The 22,937-nt window shown below is 34.0% G+C and overlaps 1 protein-coding gene, 1 long non-coding RNA gene and 2 other non-coding genes across 8 annotated transcripts in view; 2 read left to right on the plus strand and 2 right to left on the minus strand.

Annotated features, from left to right (window-relative positions):
- LOC141485747 (uncharacterized) overlaps positions 1 to 20,044 on the minus strand; it is a 726,844-nt gene extending 706,800 nt beyond the window's left edge. The window contains exon 1 of one of the 3 annotated variants that reach the window (XR_012467407.1): positions 19,759 to 20,044. This is a non-coding gene — a long non-coding RNA (uncharacterized lncRNA). The remainder of the gene's footprint in view (positions 1 to 19,758) is intronic. The other 2 variants (XR_012467408.1, XR_012467409.1) reach the window with 2 other exon arrangements.
- Positions 1 to 22,937, plus strand: part of LOC111517878 (trunk) — a 28,623-nt gene that overhangs the window by 1,925 nt on the left and 3,761 nt on the right. For 2 of the 3 annotated variants that reach the window (XM_074183158.1, XM_023174159.2), the window contains exon 2: positions 2,509 to 2,753. In XM_074183158.1, the coding sequence (XP_074039259.1) occupies positions 2,533 to 2,753 (221 nt within the window). In that variant the 5' untranslated portion in view covers positions 2,509 to 2,532. Of the gene's footprint in view, positions 1 to 2,211; positions 2,366 to 2,508; positions 2,754 to 22,937 lie in introns of those variants that run through there. The other variant, XM_023174160.2, reaches the window with a different exon arrangement.
- TRNAD-GUC (transfer RNA aspartic acid (anticodon GUC)) lies at positions 17,012 to 17,083 on the minus strand. The gene has a single exon. It is a non-coding gene; the product is annotated as a tRNA-Asp (tRNA).
- Positions 20,630 to 20,703, plus strand: TRNAI-AAU (transfer RNA isoleucine (anticodon AAU)). The gene has a single exon. It is a non-coding gene; the product is annotated as a tRNA-Ile (tRNA).

Below are 22,937 nucleotides of genomic sequence, written 5' to 3' on the forward strand. Positions count from 1 at the left end.
TAGTAGCCAATGGTTTTTCACGGGTTTCCTATAAATTTGTCGAGATGGATTTTTTCAGTAGCCTTTTTTTTTCTGTCTAATTTCCAATTTTGATCCCGTTTTATGGATTTTGGTATCCCTGCAACTGGTTCATTCGGAACTGATGATCAGTTTTGTAGTTGCTTATTATTCCTGAGAGTTCAGACACCCAGTATAGATTCAATCTATCCTGATCTACCAGTTTCCTCACAAGAGAACAGAACTAGTTCCTAAACAATTATCCAGCGTAGGTAAATTTTCATTCAATTCATATATTTTTTTTGAAACATACTCCAGATTTTGTAATAAAAACTGGTTACTGACAAGTTAGGTAGGTCGTCTCTATCTGAATTGAATTCAAACCAGTAACAAGTTCTGGGCAAATGTAGTAACTTTCCCTTCATATTTGACTCATTTCGTTTAGAAAATGAAAATGTCAAAAATTACTCGAGTACCTCCTCAAATAACATTCAAACAATATTTGACCCGGCCTTCACCATTGTGTACACTCTGAGATTAAAGTATATTTTTCTGTATGGCTATTTCGAAGAAACTTGTAAGCCTCTTAATAGTCGCAAACCTCACCACAAGATAGTATGTAGACGAGAGTATAATTCTTGCAAATCAACCAAACTTGTTAACAGACGAAACCAAGGAGAGTTTTTAGAAAATCCGAAAAAAAAAATTATATAGAGAAGTGAATACGACCAAAACAATATTGGAAGAAGTATATTAGTTCATTAGTAATGGAGAACATTATATGAACAAGGAAACAAACTTAAAAAACACCAGCAAAATTTATGTATTACTACTGCTACATTACTATAAAATGAGAAATATAATTAATTACTCGTTTTTGAAACTTTTGTAACTTGACACTTCCTTTTATTCTAAATGAAAATTCATATATTATATATGATGGAATTGGCTGATACTTGATGAAAATCCATAACTAAAGTCTTCATAAAATACTTTATTGTGATATTTTCACTAAAAATCTCATAATAAAGTTTTTATATATTATGTTTTTCTGTTGTTTATTATTTTTTCATTCAATTTTTCATTAGTGACTGTTCCATATTTATGTTTTCACAAGATATATGTTGTTTCGTAGTCTATTCGAGTATATAACATATACTTCTGAAATAAAGTTATTTGTGTCAAAGAGGAATCAGAGTTTTTATTGATCTTTTCTGGGATTATTCACTTTCCAAAATCTGAGAAAATTAATATTAAAACTGGAGAATTTTATACAGATGTAAAAATGTCAGAAATCTATATTCTGTTTCTCAATAGTAAAGTAATAAATGCTCAACATAAATGCAAAATGCTCAGTGCTCAAACAAAATTTTGTAATTGTATTATGATTTGCCACAGCTTGTATAGACGGTTTTATACTACTTTCCAATTTCCTTCAAGCTGATAAAATGATGACTGAAGAATACAATGTGATTGAAGAATAAAACTGAAAGATAAGTCTTTCTACAGACATTCACAGGAGTACTTTAATAATATGATTATGATTGCCGCACTTCACACTAATTCACATAACCTCACGAAAGTAAGACTACATTCCTCCAATTCAAACTCCTCTTTAAATACCAACAATGTATATATGACATCCAGAAATCTCAAGTTATTTGTATAACAAGATATTATCGATTCTAATGGAAAAATTATCATGTATTTCAATGAAATCTAAAAGAATACGCGACGTATTGGTGGTGGATCTAGCCGCGTCAAGTGGATTGCCTAGTATTGACAAATACGAGTCTAGTCATTTACGTAGTCTGTCCATTTATTTTAATATTATACTTCAAAACAGATGTTCTTGCTGAAATTTTCCGTTATTCTGGTAATAAAATTAATTTTACTCGAGAATTGATATCTTATATCGATGTATTCAGGATCAGGAAATAATTTTCACGAATATCACTCGATCAAAAAATGTTCTCAGATGAATTCCCATTTTTCAACTCAAACTTTATTATTTTTGAGCGTTTTCAATCAAACAACCAGCAAATATTTTATTATTTTTTACTGTGAGATACATACGGCTTCACGTCCAAATAAAAATTTAATCTCCCTTGACTTCTATGCCATAATAGAGTGAAAAGTACTATTTTATAATTTCATAGTATACTGACGGTAGTTAACATCAGCTAGTATACGGAATTTACATTAAAACCTTGTTTTGTAACGCCACTGAGATTTTGTCTGCCAGAGAGTAAATGTCAACTTCATACAGGTAGATATACTTCAAACAGAAAAATTATGTATGCAATCGATCGGGATCAAAGTTGAAAAACAACAATGAAATCAATTGAAAAATTACATCACAAAACAGGTAATTCCTTTCATAGTTTTCCTGAAGTCATCTAAGGTTACACATAATCCCCAATAAATTAATCCTTCTGAAAGTACCTCTCACACAAGGGGGTTACTTCGAATCCTCATCCGAATCGAACTAATTAAAATCAATCCCCTCAGGTATACTGCCAGGAATTGCCCATAATGGTATTAGAAGAAACGCTGGGGGCTGCCTACAATCCAAGATACATGAGCATTGACGAGCCGGCAAAGACAGTGACATCCAGCGATAACCGCAAAAGGACTACCAAAGAAGTTTTGGACTTCTACGTCGATCAGGACTTTAGCGAAACGATCGAGGATGGACCGGCGTGGATGATCAAAAATCACGTCGGGCTGACGATGGGAGGTTTTAGCCACAAAAGGTATGTAGAAAAATGATGCTGATTATTTAGGAAGGGTTAAAAATGAAGCTACGATGTATCCGATGTACAGTCTTCTTGAAGATGAGGTCCTGTCGCGATAAATGAGGATGTTGACTATCCGACGGAGTTTTAGCTGGAGAGATGGTTGACAGAACATTTGAAAACGTTCGATAAACAGGCATAGAATTAACGACGTGTCGTTTTGAAACAGGTGCGAACGTAAAAAACCCCCCCCTCTCAACTTTTTAACGGTACTAGTTATCAAAGTCGGGTACAATTTACCTAAAAAGCTATCGTTTTCAGTACTTTTCAATGAAGAAGTCGACAATAGTGTTTGCATCACTGGTCGCCAAGAGGGAGCAACCAAATTATTTTTAATAAAAATAGGATTCAGTATCATAGGTTTTTGAATTATCTATTCATCACTGGTCTAATTTCATAATTCATATCAGCCGTTCCTGGATAATAGGCAGTTCTATTTTCGATCTAAGAATCTGGAAACGAACGATTATGGCAATTTCAATAACAATTTTTAAACTCACGCCAGTTCAACGCGACTGTTCAGCATTCACTTCCTATGGAATATTTCGTCATTCTATACATGAGTTCTAGAATTGAAGTTTCAGGTATCCCCACAAAAAATTCGAGTCCTTCATATCAGGTGATTTAGCGGGCCACTATAAACACCGATACATACAGAACGGACGTCAAGCGGACTTGTATCTTACATAGAAGCAAAATGGCACTCGCTTTAATGTGAATCTTATCACTTGTTGAGAAATTGTGAAAAAAACATAAGTCGGCTCCACGTCTCCACAGTTATTTCTGTGTGAATTGACCCTAAGCGATTACACCTGCTTATCCACCAGTTGGGATAATTTTAGCCAGTATAAGATAGACAGCTGAGTTATGACAAGACCCCATTTCAATATGAGAAAAATAGTTGGTGGTGTCTTGTCGGTGACCTGACACTATGATCTTCATCGACAAAAAGCACTAAAATTTATACCTTTTCACGTAATTTTCCGGCCTTGAAATCTTGTACCATCCAATACTTAAAATAAACTACTACACTAAATTCGCCAAGCTTCCTAGGTACTGGTCAAAATTGTTTTTAATGCTAACTGGTCTCATTTTGTGGAAAATTACACACCTATAATTTTGAACCAATAAAAATACGTTATTTTGACAAATCATCATGGCAAAGGAGGTATTTTAGTGAAAATTGTTTTCTCGTGGGATACCTAACAGCGAACTATACTGGAAATTTTTTTGACCAAACTGTCAAAATATAATGATCACAGCCTCCTATGATTAATGCTTGCTGACGCTGGTTATGAATTCCATACCTTTAAAGCGCGCTGGTTATGAATTCCATACCTTTAAAGCGCGCGTAACCCACATTAATAAAACGCAAAATGAAAACAAGTTTCTACCACTTGTAGTTACTCAAAACCTATGTAAAATTGAAGAATATACTATTTTCTATTTTGAAATGGTATTCCCGTGCAACTACAATGAGTAGAAATTACCAATTTGAAGGCCTATATAATTGATGCCAAAGCTATGACGCGCTGTGAATCTGTCTATGCAGCTTCCCGAAAAACCTCCAAAATTATATTTTTCTACCCTTGAAGTAAGGTCAAGTAACTATAAATTGAATACCATGCGAGGTCAAATTAATATGCGGAAATTTTTTCTCGCTCATAAATATTTTTAGAAAAATTCCCTCGTCTGCAAAATTTTCAATATATTCATGAGCTTAAAAAAATTGCCGGAAATAATTTGACCTCTAGTGGTATTACTAGTGAAAACATTGTTGTCAAGGTTGTGATTGCATATATTTCATTATCATTTTGCCTCATCTGTTCAGTATAATTTCCGTACGCCACTGGAAGAGACAGATTGAGACAAAAACGTCAGTAATTTCTGAGAATTTAGTGCCTACTATTTTGGAATTATAGTATAGTGTATTTATTTTCTCCCAACAGAAGTTGCCCCAAAAATGTTTAATAAAATTTTGATTTCACTAAAGAAAATGATATTCATCTAATATACAGGGTGTAAATGAATAAGTATAAAACATTTGAGGAGGTGATTCCTCATCGAAAAAACGATAGGATCTTTCATATAAAGAAACTTCATTGGAGCATCCCTTGTTAAGGTACAGCCCCTTAAAGGGGGTACATAAAATTTGTATAACAATTTTTTTCACAAGCACTGAAAGAGTTGCAATATTGAAATTAACCTGACGTTTTGTACCACAAAAAAGACACTTAGCCAGTAATTTATTTGGTTCACCCCATGGTTGTATGGGGTGGAAAACGCAATCCCTAAAATTTATTTCCAATGTAACTTTTCGTCTTATTATTTGTTTACCATTTAAAAATTTATTTCCGATAGCCTGTTTCATTCTAAGCAAAACATGTCTCCTGGGTTTTTTTTTCCAAAATAAACCAGTTCGCAGCAAGAAATTATTTTACGAACAACTACAGAGATACATCGTCATAAATGCGAACTGGATTTATTGTTATTTAGTAGTTAGTACCTGAATTGAACGATTAAAGGGTAATGAACAAAACTAATTTATTAATAACAAAACACACAACATGTAGAAATCATGGTAAATGTTCAATATGTCTACCTTCAGACATTACGCGTGCGTCTAGACGTCGGCGCATTGAGCCACGTATTCGCTTAAATATTCCTGGAGTCTCTCTGATTACCCTGCACGCATCGATGATGCGGTTTCTTAAGTCCTCTACATCGCGAACAGGAGTCCGATGAGCCAAATGCTGTAAATGGCCCCAAATAGAGAAATCGAGAAGATTGAGATCCGGGGATCGAGCGGGCCAGTTCTGTGGTCCTCCTCGACCTATCCGCTGATTTGCATATGTTTCAGTTAAATGCTGACGTGCTACTTGACTAAATTGGGCGGAAGCCCCATCATGCATAAAAAACTGGATGCACTTCTCTTAAAAATTGAACGTATGCCTCACCATTTAATCGAGGAGGTAGAAAATGAGGCCCAATTAAATTACAACCATGTGGTAAACCAAATGAATTTCTGGCTAAGTGTCTTTTTGGTAGTACAAAACGTAACTTTTGTAACTTTTTTAGTGCTTGTGAAAAAACGTATACAAATTTTATGTACCCCCTTTAAGGGGCTGTATCTTAACAAGGGATGCTCCAATGAAATTTCTTCATATGAAAGATCCTATCTTTTTTTCGATGAGGAATCACCTCCTGTAACTCGCCACCAGATGGCGCTGTAGAACAATTTTATGGAAGCACTGTTCTATAACGCTGTGCACGCCTAAGTTCGTTGATTCTGAATCTGTCAAAATATTGGAACATCAGCGATAAAGCAACATAGTACTAGTTTAAAATAAATAAATCGACGCAGTTCTCGGTAAGTCTCACCCCCTATATTGACGATTCAAATCCAACTTAAATTTCGTACATGCACCGCTCTTGAAGCATCTGAGAATTTTTTGCAATGATTATGCACTGTAATAAACGCTGAAAATGTTCAAAGGTAATCCACACCAAATAAAAAATGGCCACTGTCCTCCAAAATCTATATACTCCGAAACAGCCTGTAGAAAAAAAATCTGAATGAGAAATAACTATAGCGCGAAGCTCCGACTACTTTCTGTGTCGTAAAGCGGGAAAATATGAAACAAAGGACGTTCAATATTGAAGCGAGAGTTTTCCAAGCGGCTGGATGATAAGAGAAAATTTACCCGTCATCGTGCTGTCTGTCGGATTTTTTGGAGCCGCTACCCTACGACAGAATGATTGATATTTTGTCGGTTCCTAGTGTCCGACATCGATCATTTTTCCTTGAACTTTTTGACCCATTTGTTACGAACTCCAATAGTGAGTAGGTATGACCCAGATAGATGAAAATTACAAAATTGAGTACGCTACGAAATTTCACAGGGTGATTCGTTTGGTCGTTTCAAAAAAAAAGTTCCTATAAACATATGTCCGGAGTTGTTTCGTTTCTGAGATTCAGAGCGCTGAACTTTAAAAAAAGGTATTTATAAAATATAATTGAATCCTTACTCAGTGGGCAGCCAAAAAAAAAAGAACGCCACTGACTTTTTTGTAGTTTTGATTTTTTTGAATTAAGCAACTAAAAATACAACTTTTCTTCATATCAAGCTTCGTTTTCGGGAAAAAAATCACTTCTAAAAACTAACCGTGGACAACATTGAATGAAAAGCAAAAGTGAATTTTGACGTGAAAGTAAAAGAGCGTAATGTTCACCATCTGATAAAATACACTGCTGCAATTGATTTGTCCTTGGTTGTCTGACACGTTCAAAAATACCTGGAGTATTCCTTATGACATGGCAATTGTCAATTATTCGATTTCTCAAGTCATTCACATCTAATACAAGAGTCTTATAAACAAGAACCTTCAGATGGCTCCTCAAATAGAAATGTATAGGATTCATATCAGGAGTGCGAGCTGGCCAATTTTGAGGTCCTGCACGTTAAATCCAGCCATTAGAGTAGGTCATGTCAAGATGCTGACGAGCAAGAACACTAAAATGAGCTGGAGCCCCCTCGTGCATAAACCATATGTTGCTTCTTACAGGTACCGGCACTTCTTCTAACAAAATGGGTAAACGATCTCGCAAGCAGTCCGTGTAGGACTATTAGGGCCAATTAGATAAAATACAATACTTTATTTTTCCTGAGACTTTTTTACGAGCATGAAAACAACCGTCACATACACAGTAAAGGTTGGAGTTGAATTTAAAATTTAATTTTAAATTTTAAAATTTAAAAAAACATAGTATAGGTGAACAGTAGAATAGTAAACAAGCAAACAATCGTGCTGTCAAGCAGCCAGATCAGTTTGAAAATATTCATCAAAAAGGCATTTTTGTAGAAAATATTTTAACGCTATTTTTGAAATTCATGGGATTTGAAATTTTCTTAATGAATGTTGGAAGTTTATTAAATATTTTTATAGACATAACATGAGGTCCGTTTGATACAAATGTTAATTTGTGTACAGGAACTATCAGATCATAATTTTGCCTGAGAGTATAACCAGCAGCTATGCGAATAGTATCCCTTTGCTGAAACTCATGGTAATGATTTTTAATGTAAGTGACATAATTTAAGATATACATGGATATCACAGTTAAAATTTGTAACTCAGTAAATAACTGCTTACAAGATTCACCATATTTTTAAAACACATGGTTCTTAGTATCTTTTTTTGAGCAATCAACAGATCATTCAATTTACTGCAGTTACCGCAATAATTTAGACTTGAGTAAACATAGGCATAGTAGGAGCTTAATGAAATATTAATGTGGACAGAATTTCTGCGATTCCAAATAACGACACAATGCTTGGATAATTTAATAGAAATCGAGTCAATATGATCATTCCAGGATAATTGGGAGTCAATGTTCAACCCTAGGAATTTGACTGATTTTTTCTGTACAATAGATTTAGTATTAGCTCTTACCTGCAGTCCATTTCACTTAGCAAGAAAACAATGGTATTAGATTTATTGCTATTTAGTACGAGGCTGTTTCTGGAGCAATAATTAAGCATATTAGCAACTGCAATATCAGCCTGGTCAGATAACCCTTCACAAGAAGAACTCAATGAGAAGGGCGTGTCATCAGCAAACTGTACAGTACAATGTTGTTGATTAATATTAGAGATGTCGTTACGAATAAGAGAAAGAGGGTAGGACCCAGGACACTACCTTGGGGAACACCTGTTGAGATGTTACGATTTTCAAAATGGTATATTCCAAATTTGAGCCTAACCTTAACAGATTGTGATCTGCCAGTCAGGTAAGTCTCAATCCATTTTAGACTTAGGCCGCGAACTTTAAGTATCTTAAAGTTTATCGAGGAGAAGTTGATGGTTCATGGTATCAAATGCACGTGACAAATCAAATAGAATACTGATCGATTTTTCGCCATTTTTAAATTTGGATAAAACATGATTGACCAGAAAAAGAGTAACATCTTGGGTGGCTCTTTACGAGTAGGTTATACTTTTTACAAAAGGATACAAGTCTGTTGAGATGGGATTTTTCGAAAATTTTTGAAAATGAAGACAGCAATGCAATGTCTCTGTGGTTGGAGATTGAGTGCTTATCATTTTTCTTGTGAACAGGAACTACAATAGCATGTTTAAGACACGAGGGAAATGAACCTTCAAGGAAAGAGAAATTAAGTAGGTATGTAAGTGGTTCAATGATTAGTTCAGCAACATTCAACAATACTCTGCCTGGTAATTCATCAATGCCACTAGAGTTCTTAGACAATATGGACTTGATGATAAATTCAGTTTCGTCTAAAGGATGAGGAAAAAAGAGTTTGTTTTTATATCGTGATGATGTTCGCCAGCAGGCTCAGAATCATTGATTAGAGAATTTACAGAGTCAATGAAGTAATCATTAAAGACTTGAGGAATAACAGTACCACCATGAACCCGAGTTCCATCATCAGTTTCAAAATAATTCGGAAAACAATTGCTCATATTATTGGATGTTGTATTCTGTTTAATTATACTCCAGGCAACTTTGGATTTGTTATCAGCTACAAGAAATTTGTTACTGAAATACTCTTTTTTGAATGGTCAATTTTTTTTCTATGATTCTTCAACATCATTTTGTATTGCTCATTAACGATTTCATCACATTGAGTTCTGTTCAGATTGAAAACATCACGAAGAAGTATACCTTCATTGATGATTTCCTTGGTGATCCAGGGTTTGCCTTTAGGAAGGTGGGTGTTGCTGATTTTTCGTAAAACAGGCGGAAATGCGTTGTCAAATAGATTGAGGAATAAGGAGTAGAATTTGGAAAATTTAGTGTCAAACTCGATGTTATTGAGATATACGAAGTCCCAAAATTCACACGACAGTAAGGTTTTGAAATAATAAATGTTTTGGTCATTGAACGTTCGTTTGAGAGTGTAATGTGGCTCATCAATAGAGCAAGATTCAAATGAAGGTTTAATAATTTGGAGTGCATGGTCAGCAAAATCAGGATGAATGAAAATAGGGGGAATTTGGCTAGTGGTGGATGAGAAAATATTATCGACTGTTGACATACTGCTTCCCTGTATTCTTGTGTAGTCAAAAATACGTTGATTTAATCCATATGAAGCGAGAAGATTGCGAAGGTACTTTGCGTTTCTGTCATTGGAATTTAGTTAAAGATGAAATTGAAGTCACCAGAGATAAATGCAATTGATTGATATTTGTTTCCAAGAAATAAATCTGAAAATTTATCCATTTTTGTTAGGAACATTGTACTGTCAGTAGACGGAGGTCTATAATGACAGCTGATGAGAAATTTAGAATTGTAAGCAGTTATTTCAGTAGCAGCATATTCGAAGCTATCTTGGACTTTATCAATATTCAAGAGAGATATTTTGTAGTTGTGATAAGATTTAACGAATATGGCAACTCCACCACCATCTTTGTCGTTTCTACAAAAATAATCAGTGAGAATATAAGAATCGAAATTTACTGAATTAATTTCATGATCACTGCACCAGGTCTTTGTTGAACAGACCACGTCAGGATACTCGAGTGATTGCAATAGAAAGTCGAGTTTGTCAATTTTTTGTCTAATACTACGAATGTTAAGATGAAATATCACAAGATTTGCTGAGTTAGCAGTGATCATGAAACACCTCACGAGAAATAACACATTCAGAGTCGTCACGGAAAAAACACAAATTCCTTAATTAACACATTTTTAGGCCACAAATCATAGTCATCAATCATCCCTATCCAAACATTCAGCTGGAACTGACTTTCTCTAATAACATGGGGATTTTCGTCGGCCCAACAATGGTAATTGTGAAAGTTCATATCGTGAAAAATTTGCTTCGTCCGTAAATAAAATAATTGGTAAAAAATTATTATTGTGTGCCATCGTATGAATCAACCACCAGCGGAACATTAATCTTGAGTAAAAATCTCGAAGGAGTAGAGCTTAGACCCGCTGTATTTGATATGGGTACACGTTTCTTTTTAGAATTGTCTATATGGTTTTTAGGCTGACTTCCAGCTGCAGTGCAATCTTCCTGGTACTATTTGAAGAATCTTTTTCGATGGCATCAATTATAGCTTCTTCTAGTTAAGGCGTCATTACAGTTTCTGCTCTTCCACCACCTGCAACTCCCACTTTCACATAATCTAGCATGTAGCGTTCTAAATGTTTTAGCACATGGAATTACTTTGTTAAGATATCTTGGTAAATTCTCGGTGCTTCCGCCGCATTTCCATTTGCTAATCCATAAATTAAGTTCATGTCAGCAATTTCAGCCTTAGTAAAATTATTCATGATGGAACACTGCTAATTGACAACTCTGACTTTCACTGATATGACAACACTATCACACTCAGCCAGGGCCGTAGCGAAAAGAAAATCCAGGGGGGAGGGAATCCAAATTTTCCCAACCCCACCAGCAAAATTTCCCAACTTTTGAAAAAATGAAAGCCGAGGGATTAGTTACTACTATAATATATTAATTTTCTTACTTAGCTATCCAAGGATTGGCTGAATGCTTATGCCTGTTAGGGTATGCACAAACAAAAATTAATTTTGATAATTATAAAAATAATAATGAGAATTATTCTACTTTGGACCAAGGTCCTTGGTCTTCCACCATATTCACTATGTATAGGAATATTCAATACAAATGAAAGGAAACAACACTTAAATAATATTGTGCTTATTGTTTTCTACTATTATTTTTTCTATCTTCACGGCCCGAAATTTCCAACTTTTCCAAGTCGAATAGGTTGGGAATTTTGTAAAATTGTCACTTCAAAATTAGTGAACTGTTCAACTATACTCTTACTTGGGAGAAATTAAACTTTTTTGAAGTTTTCAATCAACTCAGGATTTCAAAGTATAGGATCTCTAAGTTATGCATGTTGGGAAATCCCAACCTTGTTCTGGTTCTTTTCCTTTCCTTAATACCTCTCCCTTTCTTTTCTCTCATTTTATTTTTTTTAATTTTTATTAATTTTTTTCTATCTTTACTTCCCAACTTTTTCCCAAGTCGACAAAGCAGGGGGGAGGCTCCCCCCATCCCCTCCCATGGCGACGGCCCTGCTGTCAGCTGGTCTTCAAAGCAGGTGTTCATGATATGCAAAGTGGCTTAAATTTTTTTGACGAAAACGAAGCTAGATAAGAAAAAACTCAAACGACGAAAAAGTTGTATTTTCAGTTGAAAATCTAAAAAAATTAAAAACTACAAGTCAGTGGCGTACTTTTTTTCCCAATATTGTTGGCTGTGGTGCCCACTGAAATTCCACTGGACCCAATAATTTAAATCTAGTTAAGACTAAATAAGCACCTTATTAGTTTAAATAACTGTAGTGAATTTCAACCATGTAGCAACTCCGGACATATGTCCATAAGAACTTTTTCTTAAAATGACCTAACGAATCACCCTCTGAAGTGTCGTACAGTAGTTAGGAAACACCCTGTATAATTCAAATAAACCAGTTAAGAATTTTGAATGTTACTCCATACACATACGCATACGGTTATTGAAAAAGTGATCTACATATTTTTTGATTGGAATTGCAATTTTTGAAACACAAGAGAAATTAGTGTCTGTAATATAATAGGAAATAATAAACCTGTGGTATGCAGACATACATACATGAATGATAAACTAAATAGAAAAATTGTAGTTGGTTAATGTGCCAGTCTAGAGAACAGGAGAGCCGGGTTTGACTCCCAGTCGGGTCGCATTTTTTGAATTTAGTTTTACATTCATATGCCTGCAAAAAACAATTTCAATCTTTCGTATTATATTACAGACGCTAATTTCTCATGCATTTCAATTCGGTCCATTTAATACATTGATATTTATAATGATGCTCCTAGATTAAGCCATTCTAGAAATAATTTTCTGTTGCAAATCATGCCCTAAAGAAAAACACCAGCCGCCACTGGTAGCCATAAACCAATTGTGACGTAGCTAAGAGCGAGCGAAAGTACGATGTTCGCTGCCGCTCTAGATGCAGCGAGAATAATGCTACCGATTTCGATGGAATCTGGCGAAATTTTCTAGGGCATTCGATTACGATATATAAACGCTAGCCACGAGCATTTCGACACCGTCAAGTGAAAGTTTCAGTGCCGTACACGGAGCGATCTAGTAACGCGATAGACATTCAAATAATAGTCGAAGTTTTAGTTGAAGTGTTTATTGTATTTAAAGTGAAATAAAGTTAAGTTTGATTATTCAGTTCAACCTACGGGAAAAAACCTAACACTTCCAATGAATGTCTGATACTCCTAATTTAATCTTTCGTATTGTCATTTTTGTTTGAATTTTTTTAATGTCCTGAAAATTCGTAGAAATTTCACAAACTCATGCCACATCATTAAAATGTATACTTGTTTGGAACCATGAAAATGACTGAAACACGTGTCCAGGTGTTGAAAATAACGGTTCAATATACATTAAAATGTATATTAATAACTTAATAAAGTAGTCAAACACCAGATTTTTCATTTTTGATAACTATAAAGGAAATTCACTAGTGTAAAAAACTTTTATAAACTTTCAGTATATCAGAAAAAACATTTTGGAGAAATACGATACATCCAGTCGTACATCAAAAGAATCACTAACTATGAAACAAAATCCCTCGCCGTGTCTGACTGAACGCGATAAACTCAAAAAATACCGAACCAATTTTCATGCAGTTTTCCCCAATGGACGAGGTCATTCAGAAGGAAGGTTCATGTATATAATTTATTGAGGTTTTGTGTAAATTGGTTTAAATATGACGATGTTATCTATACGAAGTTATTATATGTTTACCAACTTTCTAAGTAGTAGGCATAGATCTTAGTTTTAATTGAGTTTCCGTAAATGCTTTGTTATGATTGAACCCTTGGTTCTTAGTCTTAAAAAATCTGTTCAAAATCTGTTTTTCCGTTAACCAGCTGTCGCACCCCTATGAACGACAACCCTCAGAAGTCGAAACTTGTGCCAGCTAAGGATTAACGAGGTCTTACCTTTTAACGTGTGATTCCTAACAGTAATTACTTATATTGCATAAACCCGCTACAAGTACTAGATTAGAAAGCAAAAGCACCTAAAGGCTGGCTTTCGACCGCAGTAGGTTAGATGTCAATCTTGCTGAAGTGCCTATGAGTAGGTGTAGGTGCACTCACAAGAGTGGGGGTAGATGGACGAGATGGGCACAATAACCGTGTGGGGAAGATTTTATCTCTATAGCTGTCATTGATCACAAAAATATAAAAACAGTTGTTTCAAATTCGCAATTATTATATAAATTGATGCAAAAGTGTTTAGCATTTTTTGTTTACATGACACTGCTTGCAGTGCTATCCGAACGAAGTCGGGGAACTTTTATCGAAAACACTGCCTGATTCCTTCGATATACTCGTATAGCAAAACAATTCACTATATATCTTTCTTCTTTCATAGATGATGGCATATGTCTAACTTTTAATAATACCTTGCTTCGCCCATTTCAAAATGAGCGAAGCAAGGTAAAAATCAATTTTTAATAAATGACTGTATAATGTGGTATAATTGGAACGGACACTATAACAATAATTTCAAATTGAAAACATTAGTTACTTCAATCATTTTATGCCCATTATGATTTTTTTCCACATCATTCATATTGAATTAATATTTATTTTGGTCTAGTATTTTATTAGTTATCTCAAGATAAAAACTATCGGGCAACAAAATAAATTCAAGCGGCCTCACAATCGAGGCAATACGCATGATGAAGAAAGGTTTCAATTGCGTTTGAGGGTTAAGATCATATTTTTATTTTTTATTGTCTTTAGGTAGGTAGGTACTTGTCTATTATCAATATTATCATATTCAATATTACTTGTTGATGTGACATCATTACAGAAAAAAATGTAGCCTTATAATACATTCTCTGCTACCCAATTATTTGTTATAAATATATGAATAAAATATTCCTTCAATTTTGAACAAATTAATATTCTACACTGGTAAAAAAATTTCCACCGTTACCGGTGGCAATTTAATTACCGCCCATATTAGCGAGAAATTACTTTCGTGTGTGATCTCACATTCCATGCGGAATATTATTTTGTAATTCTACCCCGAAGACAAGTGTGGAATTTTTCAGTGTAATTTTTCATTTTGACTGTACTTTTGTGTTGAAATAAAACTTTATAGGGTAAATTTGCGATATAAATTTATATCGAAATATTACACTCTTGACAGAATTTTACTGTAGAATTTTACACTCTTATATAATTTCACAGTGGAATTCTATACTCTGATAAAATTTTACATGGTAATTTTTCATTTACGGGTTATATTACCTTGGGAGATTCCGTTGTAAGAAGGTCCGTATTCAGAGTAGATTTGAAGACAAGATACCTCAATCGGATGTTGACTCTTGACTCTTAAGTGGCCATTTTTCCTCATAATTTAGATAATTGAATGCACAAGACATATTACACATTGATATATTGAAAAAAATATGTATATACAAAATAAGTTCATATACATTCTTGAAATTCTTTCTTTCTTTCAAAATTCTTTCATAAAAGTCAAATAACAGTAGAAAATAAAAAAACCATTCGTCAAATTAACACATTTTCTTTCTTGCTCATGGTGGTATTATTCGGAAAGAGAAATGAAAGTAATATTTCTTTTTCTTTTTTCCTCAATTGCTGTTATTTATCCTAAAAGAGAAATGAAATTTCATCAAATGAATAGGTTTAGAAATCTAAAAACACAGAAGTTGACGAACACACATTCCTAGAGAAAAACTACTACTAGTTTGACTTCAATATTAATATTTCTCAAACATTTTCGATACATATTCAACCGTTTAAATAAAAATTTGATTTTTCCAAATGTTTTCCAACATTTTCTGAAATATAGCAAGTATAGCTATAATGATATGGTATGAAGTGGTGATGAAGTGTTTTGTTCACCTCTTCAACAGAAACAAAAAGGTACTAAAGTGTTTCTCAATTTCTCCAATTTTGTGTTCCTACTTGCCTCCCATCGCAAAAATGTTTTCAAGTTCAATAATAAGAATCACAAATCCTCAAATTTATCCAAAATTATGAGAGATACGAATAAAACGTTCAGATATTTTTTAGGTGAATGAAATTACGATTTAACATTGTCCGATATTTGCAACCACCAATACGAAACTTTATTCCTCATCGAAATTCATTTTTAAAATGGATCGTGCATACGGCGTCACTGATGATTCACGCCACTGCTATCGAGTATATCTCTTTTTCTCAATACCATTCAGTAATTATCACAAACATTTTCAAATATATGTTCTGTAATTATTTGAAAATCAGTTAAAATATGTTGTACTATTCCATACAGTATGAAATAATTCGCGATGTGAGGTTAGGATATACTTGTAATAAAAAAACACTCTATAATGCATAACGAGAAAACTCAATGAATTCATCTATTTATTGGACTACTTATTGAAATTTTACAAGAAATGTACTCACCTTCTTTACTTATTATCACCAACAACAAAAATATTCTAATGCACACGTCAGACAAACCGATGCGCTTTTGTAGTCAAGAATGAACAATACAATAATCGCTCACAAATACAAGCGTGATTTTACATTCGATAAAGAGATGGCGAAAATTTACATTTCACTAAGGGGAAATACCCATCGTCCAGTTAGTAATTCTCTTCACATGAAATAATACTTTATGATTTCACACATATATTAGATGAATATTTAATTCTCAATGAAAAGTACATTGCCTACTGAAATTACGCTCGGGGATGTGAATTATTCAATAGAGAGAGTATATTTTCAATAAAACTAAAGTAATTTTCTTCGTTCGAAATGAAAATTCCGAGGTAAATTTCAATCATTTTTCCCGGTGTAATTCAACTACCTTACTTTAAATACTTAATATATCCGAAATCAAATTATGATTTTTTGATCAGATATATGTTAAAACATAAAATGAATTCAGCCTGAAAAAAAATCATAATTTCCTTTTTTATTTAATTCATATTTTTTTTTGTAAAATTAATACTTTTATATTGCAATTCGAAATACATGGAAATGCAAAATGTTTAATCAACTGGTTTAGTGACTTCATGGAAAAGTATAATATCCGTAGGGAAATATCCGTTATACCCGCTAGATTATGGGAGAATAATGTGAGCATTATTAAAAAATTCACAGACCATTTCACAAAAAATCTCCACGGCGGGGAATCGAACCCCGGTCTCCCGCGTGACAGGCGGGGATACTGACCACTATACTACCGAGGATATATTTGAAACGCGTTCAAAACATAAATACAATGTGCTTACCAATACAAATTTGAAATGTTCAATAGAAATAATATGCGTATTTACACATAAATCTGAAATAAATAAATATTTTAGAGGTAAACTTAGTGGGTTTATGCCACATGGGTAGGTGTTTACCTATAAACTACCAATAAAGTCTAAAAATGTACGGGAGGATATAAGGGCCACATACTTTTTACGCGCTTTATATTAGCTTCACCTGTATGTATGTATGTATGATTGTTTGTATGCATGTTTGTTTGTAACTCACAAGATCGGGATGTGAACAGATGGCGCTGTACGTAACTATCAATTATTGCAATCAAATCAAAATGTACTTCATCGTGGAAGATGAAATCTCATTGACAAAGTATTACTATTCTAAGAAATATAATATACACAACTTAAAAGATATTGTCGAAGATAAAATATGATTGTCAAAGTGTTATTATTTTAAGGAATATAAGTTATACAAATTGAAAGTAATATTTGAACATTTGGTGATTTCAGCATTTTGGGGTGAAAAAGTAGTCAGAAAGTGATAATACATACCTATGCTACATATGTAGCATCATGCTACAAAAATCAATTATTTTTCTACCATGATCCCAAACATTAACCGATCAATTTTAATAGATCAAGCAATATATTAGACAGCTGTTTCGGCACTTCGGGGTCGTCCATTAATCAAGAGATATTTTTAGTAACTTTTCAACCCCCCTCCTCCCCCAAAGGTGATGCTTGGTGATGTTGTGAACTAGTCAAAATCACATGTATTTTTTTGATAAAAATATTCAAAATATCTTCAAGTGCATAAAACAAAGAATATAAGTGTACATTACATTACATACAATAGTATTTATGTCCTCAGGTCACGAAGTATCAATACTTTCTTCAAAACTAATAAGTGGCTAAGGCAGTATAGGGTATAGGTCATAAGGCAATTTGTCAATAACTTTTATTTGTAAATACACGTGATTATCTCGCTACATCCCCCCTCACCCGTGGTGATATTTCGAGAGCTTTTTAGACTTCGTGTCCTGCCTCAAGGTAGATTCTGTATAGAGCTGAGGTTGTTGGTTTGTTCCGGAATGAGAGTTTGTGGTATCCTAATCTGACCGACAATTAGACTAATATCAAAATTGCAGAAAACTCAAATGTGTGTTCAAAATAAGGAAAAGGAAATAGTTTGGTTGAAGTTCTCAAAAATTCAATAATAAAAAGTTGATGTCAAATTAGCGAGACTATGAATTCTTTAAAACAAAAGGTAAATCAAATATTTTCCTACGCAACTGAATATATTAAACCAATGTTATAGTCAGAGTTCTGAAAAACTTGATAATAAAAACGTCGTATCGCCTACTTGACGTCAAGTTAGCGAGACACCATGTATTCCAAAAAATATTTTTCTCCGCAACTAATTAGCGACGATATCAAGTTAGCGAGACATGTATTTAAAAAAAAGGCGAAAAAATATTTTTCTCCGCAACTAATTAGCGAATAAATATACTAAACCGATGGTCTAGTCAAAGTTCTGGAGAACTTTATAATAAAAAAGTAGTATCACTAACTTGATATCAAGTTACCGAGACAACATGTATTTTTTTTAAAAGGGGCGAAAAAATATTTTTTTCCGCAACTAATTAGCGAATAAATATACTAAACCAATGGTCTAGTCAAAGTTCTGGAAAACTTTATAATAAAAAACTGGTATCGCTAACTTGATATCAAGTTAGCGAGAAAACATGTATTTTGAAAAAAAAGGGGTCGAAAAAAAATTTTCTTCCGCAACTAATTAGCGAATAAATAGCGGCAGATTGTGAAATCATTCGTTTTGCAAATTTCGAAAAGTGTCTCGTCAACTTGATATACATACAAAATTTTGCCATTATCATTTTGTTGAATTTTCAATATTAAACGTCATTTTGGTATGTTCGTTTTCCAAGAGTTTTACACCGCCATCTTGCAGCAAAGGTCGTATCGTCAATTTCGTATAAATCAAAAATATTTGTAAAAGAAATCGTCGAGCTCAAAAAAATTCACTATATGCCACTACATTTCCGAAAAAAAAAACTTGACTTTCACCCTGTTATTATAGGAAATTTCCATATTTCTGATAAAATTGGAAATAAATCTTGTAGCTAGGTTGTACGAAAGCGTAAGACGGGTCAGATATGTTTAAACAAATGAACAGCTGAACTATACGTCAGTTCTTGTTCTGAATTGAAAAAAATACCTATTTCTTCAAAAACATGTTACTTCAAAAATGTGGCGTCTTCTAGAGGACAAAATTTATATTTTTTGTCGATCTGCAAGATTTCCTATTATCAGAAATATACAATTTTTGTATTCACAGCAACAAGGTCCTACAGATCATTATTCACTACCTATTCAGATATTTATTCACTACCTAGGTACACTTAAGAATAATTTGCTGACTTGCAGATCTACAAAGTACCTACTGCAAAAAAGTCACCCACAAAGAATCCGGCCTTTTGAGTTTCCGCATTGGTTTTGCATAAATCTAAGTTACACATGTAAGTATATATTCGAGAAAAGAATAGTGTCCTGGTTGTCATAAAGCAGCAAAACCAAACCGGTCAACAGGAACACTAAGAATGGCAGATAGATAAATACAAAAAAATAATTCTTACCTTAGAATTTAGTACGTGCATAAATGAAAATATCGCTCCAACCACAATCATATCACTAGAAGCACACCGTCACAAATTTTCTTTATATATACTTCCGATATAACATATAGCTCGTAGTTGTTAGTTGAAATGAAGTTTTACAAAGATCTTTAGAAACCCTGCTGTTTTACCGATTCACTTTTGTTTCGTCAAAAAAACTTTCGACGCGAGAAATCACAGAACTCATAAACTAAGAAAGATGCATGGAAACCTAGTGTTTTAACAAATACGCCTTTGTTTTGTCAAAAACTCTCGACGCAAGAAATAGATTGATTGAACTTTATACACGTATTGATAGATGGTGTAAAAATCGAAATCTGTCGCACATATTCTACGCAGAACTTCAGTGTATGAACCGTAATGTGAAAAATATTTTTCACTCAAAATCAATTCATTCCTAAATGTAAACAACATTTAAAATGGAAGTGCCTCTTTGAATCCAATGCTGAAATTTATTGGATCTCTTCATCATTTATTTACCAAGAGTTGTCGAGAGTTTATGACAAAATATTCTATAAGGGGGGAGGGTTCTAAGTGATCACACTATCACACCCGGGATATTCTATGCATTTTAGGTTCTATTCATTTCTGCTTGTACATGTACATTCGTAGCCGTCTTGTGTGACGTTTTTCGGGATACATTTGTACTTTAATACATCTTTGGTAATCAAGTAATATTGATATTTTTCAGTTAATTCATACATTTAACGAAAAACAGATTTGGATGGGAAATATTCGTTTAATAACTGAAATTTAATAAAAAAAGGAATGAACTATTTTTAAATCACTTCTTTTTTCTTCATGAAAAGTTGATGAGCATTTATGTACAACTGGCCCATTAGCTCAGTTGGTTAGAGCGTCGTGCTAATAACGCGAAGGTCGCGGGTTCGATCCCCTCATGGGCCAATTTTTTTCCATTCTAGAGTGCGGTTATGCTATATGATTTTTTTAAAATTATATTGACAAAATATAAAACTGAACAGAATGAATGAAAATATAAACAAAAATATGTGATATACTTCTAAAGAAGGAAAAAAAACAACAACTATAAAGATTTGAATAGCACACACAGAAGTTTTTTCATATTCACACTGAATGTAAAAGTTCTTCCGAAACAACTACCTTTTAACATTGAATTACACGAAAATATTTTTTTCCGTTAATTTTGGAATTGATATGGAATTGAAACAGATATCATTCATAGGAACGTTTCACAATATGATATATCAAATATTGATATGAAATGTCACTCAGATGGAACATCATGGCCCTCAAAAGTGTACTTCGAAGTTCCGGGAAGTCATTGAATTGGTGTTTTATCAGTTTCAAATCTAATGGCAGCAATTTATAATAATAATAATAATAGCTAAACGGGGTGATCACCACTCTCTGTCACTATTCTTCAACAACATTGGAGACCTCAGCTCATCGAAGCGCCTGGCCTTCACATTCCGCAGGTCGAGAGGGCCGAAGTCGGAAACTGAAGGATTCAGCATGGGCCTGTCAGGATGGTATCTTCAATACCTTAAACTACCGCAGTCGCATGATGATTATAGAGGCTCCTGACAAAAGGTGCAGGGCCTGCCGCAGATCGTAATGCCGTCAGCATGTCCAACATATGCGGTCTCAGCATATATTAATAGACATAACGTGGCCCTAAGAGTGCTTCATGACCACCTACGGCACTTTTACGGTATTGGCGAAACACCGATGTTGCCCTACGCTTCGTAGGATAATATTTAATCCGTTATGGCGAACGAGAAGTTCTGAATTTATTGAAACTATTCATCCAAAATTCTTAGGCTCATGCAAGCTAATATAAGTCAGCTGTGATTCTTCTCGACCATCAGAGCAAGACGATATTTGCCGTGGAGATTTCAGCTCCTGGCGAGACGAATATCGAGATTTTCTCTTTGATCTCCACATACTTTATCCGGACCACTTTGATTATTGGCGTCTTTGGTTTAATCTCAAGATCATGCCGGCTGGTCGAACTATGGCAGAAACCTCAGGCGAACAAATGCAGGAGGCTGTCGTTCTTGGCTTACTGCGCTTGCTTACGGTACATGATTCTCGGACCCATTGATCACTTACCCCACGGTGTGGGAAATGATTATTGGTTGATAATGCTGGCGCGCCCTCCCGAATGTGTTGGGGTTCCGGGGAGAGGGATAAGGGATAATCGTCCGAACTTCACATACTCTTTCCAGACCGCTCTGTCAAGATGGTTGTTGTAAATATTGGGGCCCTTTTTAGAATGCTGTCGAATCTCAAGTTCATATCGGCTTTCCGCTTTGAGACAGAAATCTTTTTTTGTTGACCCAATTAACACTTACCTCATGTTATGAAGAATGATCACTGGTTGATAAAGCTGGTGCGCCCAAAAGTAACGGGATTTCGTGAACAAAGCCCAACCATAGAAATATGATAATAATAATGATAATAATAAATGAATTTTTACTAGGAATATACATGATACAGTAATGAAAAAATAATTTTTTAATAGGATACAATATTGGACTTTAATGGCAGGTTCAACATCTCATTGAAATATAAAAGGGAGATTACTGGGACAAATATTTTTGCTAAGCTAAAATTATTTAGTGTGGCATAAGAACCGGGGTTATTATTAATTGTTCGGGCAGTAACTGAGACTGAAAACAGATTTCGATTGGAAGTACAGAGGTAGGTTATCTTTGAATTCGGTTTTTGGGTATGTAAATGACCTTCTGAATCGTTCGATAAAGTGCCCCCAGAAGTGATTGACAACAGATCATTGCACGCCTTATATTCACATCATGAACATCACGATAATAAGTTATAGTTTTTTTTATAAAGGTAGGAGAGGTGTTTTGATAATAATATTGTGAAATTTAATTTCAATTAAAAAAAACGAATGCCCTTATTTTCTATTATTTGTAACTATTAGATTTGTATAAGTCGTGGCATATATTATCGGAACTATGTAACAAAACAAAAAATATACGGAATGTAAACCTAAAAACTGATAATGACTTGACTGACGATGAAAACTCTATTTTTGAAAATTTAGCGAATATTTTGAAAAAGGCACTTCCGAAACCTTATCTAAAATTATTAGTCTCCCACAAGTAAAGTGTGTGCAACAAGGTTGCATTTTT

Source organism: Leptinotarsa decemlineata, unplaced genomic scaffold, assembly GCF_025532065.1.
Source record: "Leptinotarsa decemlineata unplaced genomic scaffold, Ldec_3_MD MMD2_tig00026330_RagTag_RagTag, whole genome shotgun sequence".
In the NCBI taxonomy this organism is placed as follows: domain Eukaryota; kingdom Metazoa; phylum Arthropoda; class Insecta; order Coleoptera; family Chrysomelidae; genus Leptinotarsa; species Leptinotarsa decemlineata.